At 40.6% G+C, this 15,993-nt stretch overlaps 1 protein-coding gene across 34 annotated transcripts in view; it reads right to left on the bottom strand.

The window, feature by feature from the left end:
* NRXN3 (neurexin 3) overlaps nt 1–15,993 on the bottom strand; it is a 1,021,208-nt gene that overhangs the window by 649,348 nt on the left and 355,867 nt on the right. For 23 of the 34 annotated variants that reach the window (XM_040600857.1, XM_040600858.1, XM_040600879.1 and 20 more), the window contains one exon: nt 8,148–8,174. The exons of the other annotated variants lie outside the window; for them this stretch is intronic. In XM_040600857.1, the coding sequence (XP_040456791.1) occupies nt 8,148–8,174 (27 nt within the window). The remainder of the gene's footprint in view (nt 1–8,147; nt 8,175–15,993) is intronic. 34 annotated transcript variants of the gene reach the window in all.

Here is a 15,993-nt window from a genome sequence, read left to right as displayed (position 1 = left end):
CCAGCCTTGCAGTACAAAATATAGGCAACACGATGGGTCATGGTGGTAGAAGGACAGCAGCAGTCACTGCTGAAACAGGTGGGTGGTGTGAGGGCTGGTAAGGACGGAAAAAGTCTCCCCGCTGTGAGGAAGAAACTTTTCTCTGTTATTATCAAACCCTCTCACCACTCCTGGGAATAGTATCCAGTATTTATGTCCTGATTAAGTTGTCGGATTTTAAGACAGTCAACAGCCTGATACGTCTTAATCCTGGAAACAACACATTTAGTATTGCTACACAGGTCCCTGATATTACCATTCACACAGCAAGCTTCCTCAAACTCAGTGCCTTGCGTAGAAAAAGCAAAATCAATGAAAAACAAATCACCAAATGCTCAATACACTTAGACACCATTAATGACACTGTTCCAGTCTACCTTTGGCCCTCTATTTCACTAGAAGGCAGCAAAAGCATTGCCTTTTTAAGCCCTATAGCATGATGTCCACAAACTTTGAAGGCTACAGTTGCTTCTTGAGTGTACTGGGTCTGGCTGGGAGTGAGTTAATTTTGTTCATAGCAGCCTGTATGGTGCTATGTTTTGGAATTGTGAGAAAAACCATGTTGATAACACACAGGCTGGGGGAGAATTAGCCAGCAGCTGTGTAGAGCTTAGCCACCTACAGGGGTTAAAGGAAAACACTGAGGAAAGTGCAAGTGATGACAGCTGAGCTGAAAGAAACACAAATCAATTTATACAAAGCAAGTGGCTGAAATAACAAACTGAGAAGTACAAGTTTTTCTAGCAAAGCCTTTTTTTTTTTTTTTTTTTTTTTTTTTTTGCAGACATCCTGGCTGAGATCCTGCCAATATTGCAACAGGAAACAAAGCAAGACATCCTGTTCTCCCTAAACAAACACGAGAAAGAAAACTCATATTATAACAACTGATGGATAAGAGAAAAACATGGCTGACCAGCAACTAGTCAATTCAATATTTCATTAAAACAAAACCCAGCATCACATGACTTCAAAAGTTAACCCACAAACTTCTTCCTAGGTTACTCCAAAGTTTAGCTACAGCATCTTTCTCCTCTGGCCAAAAAAAATAAATAATTAAAAAAAAGTATTAACACACCCTCCCCCCCCCCCAATCTTTTCATATTTCATAACCTTTGTTATAGCATTCAGAATCCTAATATTTAATTGGAATATCTAACATTAATTAAAGGGTATCTAGTTTAGTGAGTGACAAGGTGATCAATATGGTTGTTTTGATTCTGCTCCCTTCAAAACAGTTCTCATTTTTAATTATAATCCCATGGAAGGAGGTCAGAGGCTACACGAATTGAAAATGCCATATATAAAAACCTACCAGCACAGGCAACTTTTCAAGAAGCGGTGAGGAGTCAAGAAAAGCTGCTGGGGTGGGAACAATAGCCAGTAAGCTGGCACAGCCATTTTCCAAAAGTAGGTCATTGATTCCCGGCAGGTGATTGCCGAGTTCCCAAGGTTGGTTTTCTCTCCCGTTAGCTCTCACCACAGCAGTTTAGGTAAAAATACTGCAGAAAGCGTTCTACCAAGCTCTGCTCTGAACAGTACCATCTCTTCAAAGTGATGACCTTAGAAGACCTGCTGAAGTTTCTCCCCGAGGACTAGAACTGAAGAGTAAGATTAGAGTTTCAGAGGATGTGACAGCATTAGCTGGAAGATGAAGGCTAACTGCTGCTAACTAAGAGCTGTGGCTGGCTGAAGTCTAGTAAACACGCACTTGCATTTGTAGCCCAGATTTATGGCCCCTGAAATATTCTGGGGTGCAGGGACCTTGTGGTATCACAAACTGCAGTTTAGGATTGCAGAAATTAATTAATTATGCCACAGTAAAGCATTAATCTTCATAGTACTGTCTGGATGAGGAGGATTAAAGACACTGTGAAAAGCTTGTGCTAATTACACCCAGTGTTCTGCACCCAAGAATGTAAATCACTGGAGTCTCTTTACCAGTCACTCCTCACGCAGTATCTGCTGAGCCCTACGGCTGACTGATTTGGCCTTAAATTTACTGATAAGATAGCACCCAACACAGCAAGCAGTGCTTGTGCTGATTAGTGTTTGCTTTTCTTTTTCACTATTCAAAGTCTCATTAGAGATGCTCTCTCTGGGTTGTTCTCAGACAAAATTAATCACATATAAAATATTCACTTCCTCCTAGATTCTAAAGCATGAGTTTCCAGTTTTGTGCCAATTTTCTTTGAACGAAAGAACAAAGTGGATGTTCTGGCAACTAATTACAGAATCTAATCTACAGAAGACATATTGTCTAGACAGCAGCAAAGCAGAGCAGCTTCTTGTATGCATTCACCCTTTTCCTCTCACATAGATGGAAGATGTCCATATGCAACCCAGTCCCAAAGGGTTTCGTCCTCTCCATTGCAAGTGGTAATAACTCTGTGGACTTTGTCCCTTCCTTTTTTAAAACAAGCTCAGGAGCACTATTTTACTTTGCAGGGGTATCAAGCAACCTCTGAGTTGAGAACTTAAGTCGAGAATTTTTTCCCCACTGGGGACTTGGAGTGGACTTGAGTCAAGCAAGTCTGAGACAAAATAACTCACTTTACAGTAGCAGCCATATGGAAAAGGAATTTGTTGGTTTATGTGATAAAACCCATCTGCACACCCACAAGGAGCTCAGAGAGACAATAGCAGGAGGGAAGCCCAAATGATATCATCCTGAATTACGTCCAACCCCATCACAGGGGCCATCAGCCCACCAGAGACTTATCTGCATGAGCCCAGAGGAGCACTGGGGAACAGTGGCAGGTGGGAACACAAATCAAGGACTCCTGAGGAATGAACACCTTGTCTGGGCCTCTCCCAGGGCTGTCCCAGCAAAGCCATTAGCCCCAGTGCCCAAGAGTGAAACTCCATCACCATAAGTCATCCAGAGCAGCTCTTGAGATCACCCCTTTTGGATTAAGGGGGTTGCTGCCTGGGGTGGGACATATGTGATGCAGGGGAAAAGCAGCGTGGGATCAGACAGACTTATGCAATGTTCAGGGGAGAAACCAAAGACAGGAAAAGGGATGAGTTTAGGTGATTTTGGGAGAGACAAGAGTGGGAAAATAGAGGGGAAAGGGGATAAAAAGGGCTGGTCACATATAAATATTTACTGGTCAGTATGCTTACCTGGCTGTGCCCTGCACCTGATCAGTGCAGTCTGTCCTGTCTTCTTATTGAGTTCCTTCCTTTTTCCTGGGTGAGGAGTCCTCTGTGTGCATGAGGGTGTACAGGGGTGTGAGTGCAGCAGCTGGAGCCAAACCACGGGTCAGAGAGCCCATATGTTCACGCTGCCAGAGACTGGAATGAACTCATGTCTGCAAGTGTGTGATCACTAGCAAAGTGCCTGCCAGGAATACATCTTCAGCCTCACTACTGGCTGGATCCAGCATAGTATGTTTTCCTCTAACAGACTTCTTAGTTCACCATCTGACAAAGTACCTGGAAGGACTGCTGTTTCATCACCTGGCAGAAGAAGCAGTCTTCCAAAGACAGGCTTGCTCCTTTCCTTTCTTCTGCATTGCAGTGCAGCAGCAGCATGAGGCCACACCAGCAGCCTGAGTCTGAGACTGCTCAAAGGTGAGACCATTCTCAGCTCAGCTGTATAGATATCAGCTTTGCTTTTAACACCACAATATGACATACTAATGACTTGTCACTTTTCAGGCTGCATAGGCATTAATTTCTTCCTTATTATGTTTAAATGGAGTTAGGAGATACTAGAGTCACAAATATGATGTGTATGTTTAATCATACCTCTTCACTTTCCAAATAATGTTTTCATGTTAGAGTACTGTTAAGCTTTATTAAAATGACAGCAACATCACTAGGAATCAACTAAGCGCACTTGGTTTTACAACATTTTGATTAGCTTAGAGTTAGCACAGCTTCCTATTAACTTACGATGATAGGGAAAAAAAGAAAACACTAAACCTTTCCCAGAGAGTTACACATCAGATATTCCTATTTTATGTTGTTACAGTGGCACTTACTAAAACAAAACATTAATGTTCCATTGAATTAAGGAACTAAATACAGTAAGCATGGCAACTGAGAAGGGAGAACCAATCTCATGTTCTAGCTGTCTTCTGTTGTCAAAGACCAGTCCAAAATTAATTGGATCTGAAACAACATGCTAACTGCCTCACAGAGACACAGGACCAACTAGTGGTGATCAGACTGTGATTCTTCATCTTCTTTCAGTTGTGCTTTTAGCACAGAGAGAAGAGGATCAGGATTTGCTGAGGCTTCACAAGTGACACGAAAAGAGGTAACGGCTTGTCTGGCATGATACAGTGAGAAGAAAAGGCTTCATTATGAAATAACAAGTGGTAAGAGAGAAGTATTCACTGTCCCAAAGGCAGCTACTTTTGGAAGACCAAACCTCACATAAAGGCAGTGTCAAATTACGTGGCTATTGACAAGCCACATAATGGGTTTGGGAGAAGAAGAGAGAACTAGGCCAAGAAAAATAATACAAGCAGTATCCTAGAAAGAACACAAAGTGAAGACACCTCCAAAACCTGGTGAATCTGTAGCACACACAGCCCTGTCCTCCACGCTTCATATTGGGTAGAATGCTAAAAAATATGCCTATCTGGACTGATAAGAAGTGGGGTCACTGAAAAGGGAATACGGAAATTAAGGACTAGATATCTTTGAAAAAATGAAGAAAAAGTCAGAGCACCAGCTATTATGCCACAAACTATAAAACTATCACAACAACTTCAATTTTCTTTAAAATGAACTATGTATTTCAAGAAACAGTTTAGAGGAGATGGACCAAAGAGCTACTCTTCTTTAGGAAACTCTATTTAAAACCCCAAAATATATGTACATAAGTATTAAACTATACCTATTTTCCCCATAAATCCAGCCAACAAAATTGTGCTATCCATTATGTCTACATTACATGTTGAGGAATCACTCAATGCACCTTCACACAGTGCATTTTGGGATCCTGATCTTGCTTTTGGTTGCGCTTATTCTACACTCAGAGGAAAACAGTTACTACCCAGTTACATCTGTGCAAGCAACAGCACTGTTGGGTCCTTCTAAATTCAAACTCTTATCAGTGTGCAGAAGCAGATAAGATCAGTTTAGGTATCTTCAAGAGTGAAAGGAGAGGATAAGTATTAAATACAGAGAAAGTAAAAAAACTGTTCTTATTCTTGGAAACGATGTCAGTTTTCCGTTTCAGAACCGTGAGATATGACAATGATAAGAAACAGAGGGTAAGAAGAAATGAAGCGATGGAAAACAGTATTTTGCATCAGATATATGACAATCCAAGGATACGCAAGCAAAAATCCCTCAATCCTTTCAATTAAAATTAAGAGCAAGAATATTGAAAATAAAATGCTTACCTGGGACAATATACTAGACTTCTCTCAAAGAGCATGAGCTTCAGTGCTTGCTATGGTAGGCTCTTCAACCTACATGTTCCACAAGACTCCAGAAGTACAGCTCTGTTTACCTTTAAAAACCATGCACCAGGTCCCTTCTATTCAGTTAGCAATGGTGACTGCTTGACCTGAAACTCCTCAACTGATTGTGAATCCCATTTCTCAAGTTACTCTGAAACACTTCTCATTTCAACAGACCCTGGAAGACCCATTCATATGTGAATAACTCTGTCTGCACAAGTAAATATCAATGTACCTGCAAGAATGTTTACAGTGAATTTGATCTGCTTCTGCATAACCATATTTTATTCATGCAAGAATATACAGGGTTTCATCAATCTGTTTCCAGCAGGTTCCATTCTAGAAAGCAGGACAGATGACCCAAGTCACTGCAACAGGCAGCAACAAAACAAGTTGTTGGAGGCACTAGGATTGTTCATTTTCAGCAACATATCATAAAAAATAGAATAGGAAAATCCAAAGTGGTTTAAAATAAATAATAATTAAAAAAATATCCTTCAGAGGAAGTCTGTATTTAAAAATGCAACAGGCTCAACTATTGAATGCATGGAAGCAAAATGAATCAAGATGTTTTTGTGTTTATGGGGAAAGTAACAAATGCACTGGATTCAGGCTGTATTCCCACTGCCCTGATGATAGGATTCTCTTTTTCTTTTTTGAATGTTTCTCCCAATTACTGCTAGATTTTGATTTGCATGAAAACCAGACCATTGCTCCTTGCTACCAGAATTTAGCTGATAAACCTGATAATAGTCTTCCATAACTAAGTCTTTAACAGCCAGCTGTCATCAGAAGTAGGAGATGATGACAACACCACCAGATTATTGTCCAATACCAGAGGAACTGATATGACTGCTCAGATGACATGCATCAACAAGAACTATGGTGCAAGTGTTTAGATTTACAGGTGGCTAAGCAGCAGGAGCATATGAACCCTTAGGAAGCAAAAGATCCTATTTTTATGCAAATGTCCTCAACGCTGCTGGGTAAAAACTGGCAATCTCAGCTAGCAGAGACTCAAGATACTTTTTTCTATTACCCACTCTATCTTGAAACACAGCGTTAAAACTTCGAAGAGCAAAAGGAATTCAACAAGAGCTGTCAAACTGAGTCATACAGGACTAATCCCACACCACCTTGCAACAGGGCTGAAGAAGGCCGCAGTTCTCAATGTTGTGAACTCACAATCAAGCTCCTACAGCATTATCAGGGCTTACAGCTGAGGAATAATCACATATCAGCCAATGCTTTTGGCTTGTCCCTGGCTATAGGCTCCCAGGGACCACTGCCCAAGATCAAGAGACTAATTGCTTCCCCTTCCATGCCAAGTAGGATCTCAATCAGCTGGCAGCAGCCAGGAGGGAGAGCTCATCTTATCTGCTTATGTGTGTATTATTTTTTTTTTTTCTATTTGCAATCACCTTTTAAATTTTGCAACTATTATACATGGTGAAAAAAAAACCAAAATGCCATCTGCTGCATAACACTACAAACCTACTCTTAGTCTAAAACTGTGGCAAAGCTGTTAAGAAACCGCTTTACAGTAAGATTCTCTCAGTGCTGCTACAATTGGCTCTGCTACTAGAAAGCTCTATATTTGCTTTTGGGGCTGCAATGCAATTCTTTCCACCTTCCTGCGAGATTGGATGGAGGGTGAATAAAAAGAACACATCCTCTAGAAAACACATGGACCATCCTTTCCTTTTAATCCCTTGTAACATCTCCAAAATGATGTTTAGCCTTCCATAAATCTTTCCACATAAAAACTAACACAGAGAATCTGTCAGTTCAGGAATCTGGTTTCAAGCAAGATAAGTCTCAAAGCACACATGAGAGCTAAACAGCTCCATTCTTTGGTAAGTGCTTTTCACTTTGAGGCTTGCATCAACTTGGACTAACTCTACCAAGTAAAATAGCAAAGATTTTCTTTCCCCAACCAGTATAGAATTGGATATGATCTTTCACTATTATTTTTCACAGAGATTTTTTAAGCATTCTCCCCTAGTTTTACAGACTGAAAGGGATCTTCAGTGACCGAAAGATTCCGCTAGAATTTATTATCGAAGAGCATTTAGCACCTAAGACTGGTAAATGTTATATAAAAGGTTATCACATAACACTGATAATATAATCAAAATCTAAGATCTATTTTTTCCTTCTTCTATACCCAAATAAAATGTCTTTGTATAACTATCAGGTTAAGTTGTCACCATTCTTAAATACAGCGAGAGTTTGAGGTGCGGGGTTTTTTGTTTTGATTTGTTTTTTTAAATATGCATGCCTTTTTTTTTTTTTTTTTTTTTTTTGTAGTGGAGAAGTGCATACAGTACCTGTTGTTATTCTTATGTGGTTCTTTAAAAGTTTTCATAAAGACAACAGGTTACCAGTGAAATATAGTATCAGCTCATCAGGTTCCTCAGGTGCTCTTCTGTAAAGCTATGAAATAACAGTTCATCTCCTCCTTGGAGAAACCTAACACAAAATTTTCACATACAATCACCATAAGGTCTTCCCTTCTTCCCCCCAGCTTCATATCCCACCCAACCCTTCAATTTCAGAAGATTATTTTTTTAAAGAAATGAAAAAGAAAGAAAATAAAACAAAAACAGCTTATAAAACAGCAAAGAAAATAAAGTTATTTTAATATATATAGAAAGAGAACAAAATGAAACTTGAGGGAAAACTTACTGGCGTTACAGTTTATCCTGATACAGTCTAGATGGGGAAAAATAAATGAAAGATGAAATTGCATCCTTCAAGGTAACAGCTGCAGACATCCAAAAACAATCAGTCCACCCTTCCGGGGACAGACACACGCAAAGAGATGTGGCCATTTTATACTTATATACAGTCTGTACAAGTTCAGGAGTGGGTGTATATGTACAGTATATTCTACACAAATATCTGTTACATAAATATATATATATACACACATATATATACACATATGTATAGAGAGATATACCAATATACATATATATCCACACATTGACACAGAAAGTTATTTTCTTTTTATAGAAACCTATGCATCTAAGAGTATCTTCTACTCCAGACCATAAACTGTTGTGAATTACAATAAAAAAAATTGATAATTAAGGCACAAAATATCTCCCTCAAAATGCAAGTCATACTCCAGTGTCATTTTGCTTTTTAAAGTACTTCAGCAATTTCTCTAAGAAGCTTGAAGCTCAAAGTCAACCTTTATACTTGGTTTCTTTTGAATTAATTTATATTGTTATTGCATAAATACACCATCTGTCCAACACAGAGTACCTGTAAAATCAGCCTATGAGATTTGCTGGTGCAATATTTAACCCTTTCCAGCTCTCCCAAAGACAGACCCTCTTTTCATTCCCCCAACACCAGCCCAGAACGCTTTTTAGTATGTGCACAGACACAGTTGACGCTGTCCATTCAGGCGAGGAAAGGGTTAATGTACTGCCCAGTTGTGTCCTATCATAAAATGGCCACTTGCAAACAGCTAACCGCACGAACGCCCAGCCCAGATTTCAACTAGTTCTGGATGTTGGGAATAGTTTGGGTTTTGGTTGGGTTTTTTTTGCTTGGCAGGGGGAACGGAGTTTTCTTTCAAAGGTCCCCAGCCCTGCCAGTTCCTCAGAGCCCGATCTCGTCTTGCTGTCTGAACGGTAAGACTGAATGGGATGCTCATAACGTTCAGGGAGAAGATGAAATGGGCAGTGAAGTGGCAGATCTGGGAACCTTTGCTAGCCCTGCTTCATTCAGAGGTTATAGGCAAGGGAGGGACAAAGAGAAAGAAAAATAAGAGTTATGACTGTGCAATCTAATAAATGGCAACCGAGGAGTCTGCACAGAGAAAACAAGCTGAGGTAGGACACCCTGAGCTACAGGCCTTCTGAGCACTGCTTCTCTCATTTACCACACCAATGCTCAGCATATCTCAGGATACGACCCATGAAGAGGATCTTTCTTTCATAAAGGCCTACTTACAGCCTTGTGAACACCCATTACTGTGGCGTCTGACATGGGCAAGAACTATATCAGTGCTAGTACGTATTTTGGGCCACGATGACCTTCTCTCAGGAAATCAAGGCCAGGTATAACAGCACCATGCTACTGAATATCCACTCTGGACAACTAAAGCTTTGACCAGCAGGGACGGCTGTATTTATTACAGATATGGCCTAGCAAGAGAGATTATACAGAATGGCAGAGGGATCTAAAACAGTTTGCTGCTTAACTGGACCAATTTTATGTTTACTCAGGCAGATGTAGGAAAATTATTTCAGCAGCTGAAACTATATGCAATTATTAAAAAAAAAAAATGAAAGAGGAAGGAATAAGAGTCTCTAAATAAAGAGCCGTAATGAGCAGGGACACACCAATCAGGAGCAGCATAGTCAGAGAGAGTCTGTTTTCAAGCAGAACTTCTCTTGAGAAAATCTGGGTTTGGTTTTGTGCGATTAGGTTTGTCATGTGTCGTCAACCGCAACAGAAAAGTGGGAGCAAACAGCCCTGGAGCAATTGCTACGATCACCGTACAGTGGTGGCTATATCCCTTATAGGAGTTGGGGGGGTGGGGGTGGGGGGGGGTAAGGGGAGCTCTGAAGTACATGCTGGGGAACTTCCCTCTATGACCTGATGGAGAGCAAGAGCGAGAGAGACTCCCAGGTCTCACTGCAAGCAAGTGAGATCAAGAGAGTTGTTACAGCTGGAACAACAGGGGAATTTCTTATGGGATAAACAGTAAGTGTCCCAGAAAGAGAAACATGGCTGGTCCTTAGCAACAGTCATCAAAGTTAGAAAGTAAACCCACTGTTGTGTTATAGGCGTCTGCAGAGAAGTTTTGCACTTTTAGGCTTTTTGCAGCCATACCGAAATAACTACGTGCCCCAGGGCTTCCCCTCAGGCTGAGTCACTGACTGCTCCAGGTGAAGGGATCAATGTTTCAAACTGAAAACCAGTGTAGCCCTTATCCTGGCTGCTAGACTTCTATTTCAAAGGACAACAAGAGACCAAGTTACTGAGGGGGTTGCCCTGACAACTACCATGGTGCTATTAGATCCCCAGACTGTGCGAGCACGAAGGCTTTGCAATGCCATGCAATGGGGTGCCAGGCAGAAACGGCCAAGCACACTCCAGAAGAACCAGCCCCTGAACTGGACTTAGTCCAGCTGGGTCAGTGGGGATCCCACATGGCACCTAGGCAAGTGCATCTGCCTGTGCTGCTACACCAGCACCATCATACTCTTCATGCTACCTTCAAAGAACATGCACAGGTTTTTTGTTCATTTCCTTAATTCTGAAGCTTGTCAAAGCAACCAAAAAAAAAATTCTAATCGTTAATATATGAAGGTGTTTTCTCACATTTATATCTGTTTTTAGAAAGGCAGAGTACCCATTTTCCTCTAAACTCGTATAAAACTACAAATCCAAAGCAAATGATGCTTTCCCTGGCAGTAAGGTGCAGGTTTAGCCTCGTCTTTGTGCTCAAAACAGCAGCAGCTGAGGAATTCAGGAATAATTAAAAAAAACTTCTTGGGATTCCTCCTGCACAGTACCAGGGCAATAAGGCTTCTGGTAATCATCAGCTGGGGCTCTCAGTTCCGTTACCAGCTTTCTACTGGTAAGATTTGCTTTATTTAGGTACGGCTGCATTTGTGACTGAAAAGAAGTTGTCCCTCGCTTTAGCTTTTGAAGATGAGTATACCTAAACAGCTGTAAATCCAGTCACCTGCCAGCTGAGCAACCGGATGAGGAATCTGGAGGATAGCAGTAAAGTGAAAACTCTATAACTGCATGGGGAGCAGGATAAGCTGGAAAGACCTTCTGCAGTTACTTTCTTTCATTATTATTCCTAATGTAAACCAGAAGCTGCTTCCTTAGTGTTCAGGTGGAAGATTTTCCAGAGCACATCACCGGGAAAATGGGCCAAAGACCCCAGCCTCACAAAAGGTTAAACAGCTCCACTATAATTAGCTAACACTAGGGATTTGAATGGAGATATCTTGAGCAGCAGACAGAAGTCTCTGTGAATCAGGTCTGTGTTTCTGAACATTTGTATCTTTGTGCCTGAAAAGGGTGATATTTATTTGATAGTGCTAAAGCCCCAGGCTGTTTTTCCCTTGAATCAGGAATGAAGTCACCTTTGTTGTGTGAGGACAAAGTATTTGTTCCTTTTGATGCGCACCCACACGTGGTTGTAGAAGAGCACTTTAAGGCAAGCCTAGGACAAGAAAGAGTATCAAGGCCTGATTGTTTCTAAGCTCACACTAGGTTATCTCCTATGAGGAAACCAGCTGAGGTCCTGTGCACACTCTTACTCCATGTTGTAGTGTGGCTCCTTGCCTCTCCCCTACTTGCATGCAGTCAGACTGTGCACCCACCTGCAACCAACAGCTGACAAATATCTTTGCATGTCTATGACAAAAATAAAATATTAAAAAATCAAGGGCTTTTGTATGCACTGATTATAGAAAAGACATTTATTGTTGAGAAACTGCGCATGGGCATATGCAGGCAGGTCTGTGCGTTAAGATTTGCACAAAGGGAAATTTGGCATAAAAGTTCACATACATCAAAAAAGAAAAATAAAAAATGTGCCTGCTGTGTTTGTATGCAGGAATGATAAAAGAAACTTGGCACTTTGGAGAGGCAAAGATGTCTTTGACACCCTTGAGCAGATATCTTACAAAAAGACATGTGAGAAGAACAACAGACCTGGCTCCGATTAACAGGAGGCAGGAAGTATTTATTCCAGTCACCAAAACCTGAAATACACTTTAATAAAATTCAGTGACACTATAACCCTCCCACTCATCAATGGGAGGAATAATGTGAAGATGGATCTCCCTACTGGACCAGCCATTTCTTTCCCTTTCTGCACATCATCTCAGCATCAAAAATTATTCCCAAGTACATTCCAAGCCACAATTTGCTTAATTTCTCTCTCTCCTTCCACTCTAGACCCATTTCTTCAGAGCCCTTCTCTCAACAGAAGTGAGATCTGTATCACATTTGGACTTCTAATCTTCACACAACAAACAAACCCCTGTGAGACTGTGCTGTCAACATGCAGATTGCAGTGCCTCCGGCACACACACAGAAACGTCTGAAACAAAACTTCCTCGCCTCCCTTTCTTAAGTAATTGTTCATCACTGCTCTTCCTTTCCCTCCCACCTTCTACAGCAAGCACCCAGCTGCCCGTGCCCACCCGTGCCGGCTGTCCGATGTGTCTATCCCCCGTTTGGACACCGAGTGCTGGGGAAGTGGGTGGGATATGCCAGCCCCTGCAGGCTGCTCTGTGCGCTCTGTTCTCAGGGCTGTTTGCTGTGCGGGCCGCAGGCTTCAGGCCTTTGAAGGGTTGAATACCATCTTTTGATTTACCATGGCTGATGGGGTATGGGAAAGCTTTACAACTGAAATACACAGATTTTTTTTTTTTTTAAAAAAAAAAAAAGAAAGAAAGAAAGAAAAAAAACAACATAGGAAAGACCTTTATAACCACACAAATGATAAGAAGTAATCAAATGGAATAGATCAAACAAGAGAAGACAGAGGCAGCTCTTATTAATAGTATTAAATGACTTATAAGAAAAGCACAATTAAATAACTCACCACTCAAAACAGTCTTTTTTTACACACGTCTGCCATGGGTTACACGCTTGGGAGGATGCTGACACCAAGCGTACTCAGGTCTTCAGAGGTGGTGCTAACTGTTTCTCACTGATAAGGGGATTTTGGCAGGATCAGATAATGAAGATTTGGTTCTTATTTGTGACATTTTGGCTATGATCAGTCTCCTTAAAGAGTTAGATGTGACTTATAGTAAACAACTGAAAATGAATGGCTCTGTTAACGTCATTCCTCCTCCAATTCTGTTTCTTTAACAGCAAGGTAACTTTGCCATTTTGATAGAAGGCTGTTTCAAGGAATATATCTGACAGCTTTATAAATCTGAAGAGAGGACAGATGAAGCTCAATCCAGGTTCCAACAGTCTAAACTACCTTTCTATTCAGTTGGGCATAGAAGGAGAGTGGTGACAGGTTTCCGCTGATGCAGCCTGTAGTCACTTTTGTGGGAAGATTCAACCTCAACAAAGTTTCCAGCTGAAAAGCTGACAAATCTGGCATATACATTGCTTTGGTCCCTGCAACTACACAAAACTTCAGTTAACACAGGGTATGGCTTACACATGTCCCTGTATTAAACCATCAATGACAGATCTCCTTCCAAACATGTGTAGATCATATGCTAATTCTTTAGCCACATCTTTTAGATGCCAGGTAGTAAGAGTTGAGCAGTCCAGCTCCAGGCTAAGTAACAGACCCCAGCGATATTACAAGTGACCAATGCCAATCAGGCATACAATGCTGGCAGGCAGTATTTTCCCTTGTGGCCTGCCAGCATGATATAAAGAAAAATGGAAAGGAAAGAGTAAACTGTAAAAAATTATAAGTAATTCAGGATAATCTGAATATAACCTCCTCGTATTCACTTGTGATCTAAGTCTAGGAAGCCCTGAACACCCAAAAGGAGCAATTCCCCCTGTTCTCACTGATTTTAAAGGAAGATGAAGATGTAATAGAATCAAACCAGTGGTACATTTCTCAGAAGAAAAAATAATAATCTTTGATGAAGTCTGGCAGTTTTCATGCTGTAGTATCAAAGGTGATAGAAGCAGCACTTACTAAAACACTACCATATCCCTGGAGGGCTGTGAAGTATTCTCTCTTCAACAAAGAGAGAAACTACGGCATGCAAGGTAAAAGAACTGGCTCTGAGTTACAAGGAGTTAGTGTAGAACTGAGCTATTACTCAGCTGCCCCGTCACTTCTCCGACAGAAGCGTGACACTGCCAGTCTTCCTGCGATTAAGTATATCATCTGATAAGAAAATGGCTAGCAATAATTGCCAAGAAAGGAAACGGTGGGGAAAAAAACATCTCATTTTGCCAGATTATTAGCACCAAATGTGTCAGATCAGAAGATGCAGACAGACACACACACACATATATATACATATATGTGCACTGGAGTTTTATGAAAGATTCTCTTTAAACATGTATGAACGCTCAACAGCAATTCTTTTGAGCTGTTCTCCAGAGAAATCCTGCAGATCTATGAAATTTTCCTTCACTTAAAGTTAATATAGGCAGATACGGCTATCATCAGAGTGTTGTTTCTCTTTATTTGGGAAGTTACTGTCATAGCTGAAGTTGATCTATTCCCTCTGTCCTCTAGGTCAGTCTGGATAGCGCAGCAACTGTTCCTATGGTAGCTAGACATTCAGTAGGGCTTTACACTTCTTCAGTCAAGCTAAACAGAGCAAATATGTAATCCAAATGAGAACTCTTGCATTTTCTTCTTCTTCTTCTTCTTTTTAAATAAAAAGCAAAGGTTTTCATAGCCCTTTAGATAGAGAATCTTTGCTTTTAAGAGTTATGAACTTATTTAAATGCATCTTCTTCTCTTCAGTTGCTTATTCCAAAAGCAGATACTAGGGTCTGACTCATACCTTCAAAACCAAAGACACTAGAAGCAACTTCAAAAAGCAAGTTAGTTCTAGAGGACGACTGCTGGACAACATATTGCCCAGGTAAGGAAGAAGAACCCTAAAATCACGCTCAATCACATCTATGGTGCAGCAAGACCCTGATAAACTTACCATATCTAGCTAGGAGAGGAGTTAAAAAGCAAGAACCGTTACTACCAGTATAGGTGCATAATACCTTTTTTGCCCTCTACAAAGCCACTACATGGTTTGCTCCTGACATCAGCAGAGCAGGGTTTTAAAGATGCTGATACTATTAGCTCAAAAAATGCAAAAGCTTATTCCAGTGGGGCTTAGAATTCCGGAAGCTGACACAAGCTTTCCAGACCACGCACACATCTTCATATAGAGTACCCTACATATTAGAAGAGTTTTAACATTTCTCACTGTCATGATAGCTCTGCCTCTTTGAATCAGAATCTCTTCTTAGTTATATTCCTGGATTTACATGAAGCAACAAGTTGCATCACTGAAAAACAAAAGAAAGCTTCAACTTGTTTATTTACATTCTTTAAAAAGGCTATTTGTCATTCAGTACAATACTTAAAGACTGGCAAGAAAATGGATTGAGGCTAATCTAATAGCACATTAACTCTCAATTTTTTTTTTTCATTGTTGTTATTGTTGGACTCATTTCTAATTATCTCTTTTTATTATTTTCTGGATAAGTGTAACTCTAAGGAGACAGAACACAACCCTTTGGGATGGGGTGTGTGTGCACTGTTATTATTTCTACCTTCATTTTAATCAAGATACAATCAGAAACCCCCAAGCTTTTTTACTAGATATAGAAAGCCCTAAAGGCTGCAACATACACAATTAGAAAACGGAAATAATTAGCAAATTAGTAAAAGAGACAAAGTTGTATCAAACGCTGCCAAATTCTGTAAAGGGCACGGGATTCACAGGACTTCTGCTTGCCACCATATTCATTTTGCTTCCCTTCCACATTTGGCTTTGACTGTTTTGAGTGATGCTGGATGAATGAGGGATGTAACTGA

This window comes from Falco naumanni, chromosome 7 (genome assembly GCF_017639655.2).
Source record: "Falco naumanni isolate bFalNau1 chromosome 7, bFalNau1.pat, whole genome shotgun sequence".
NCBI lineage: Eukaryota > Metazoa > Chordata > Aves > Falconiformes > Falconidae > Falco > Falco naumanni.
The sequence above is the reverse complement of the archived record's forward strand: the minus strand, read 5'-3'. Positions and strand labels throughout refer to the sequence as shown.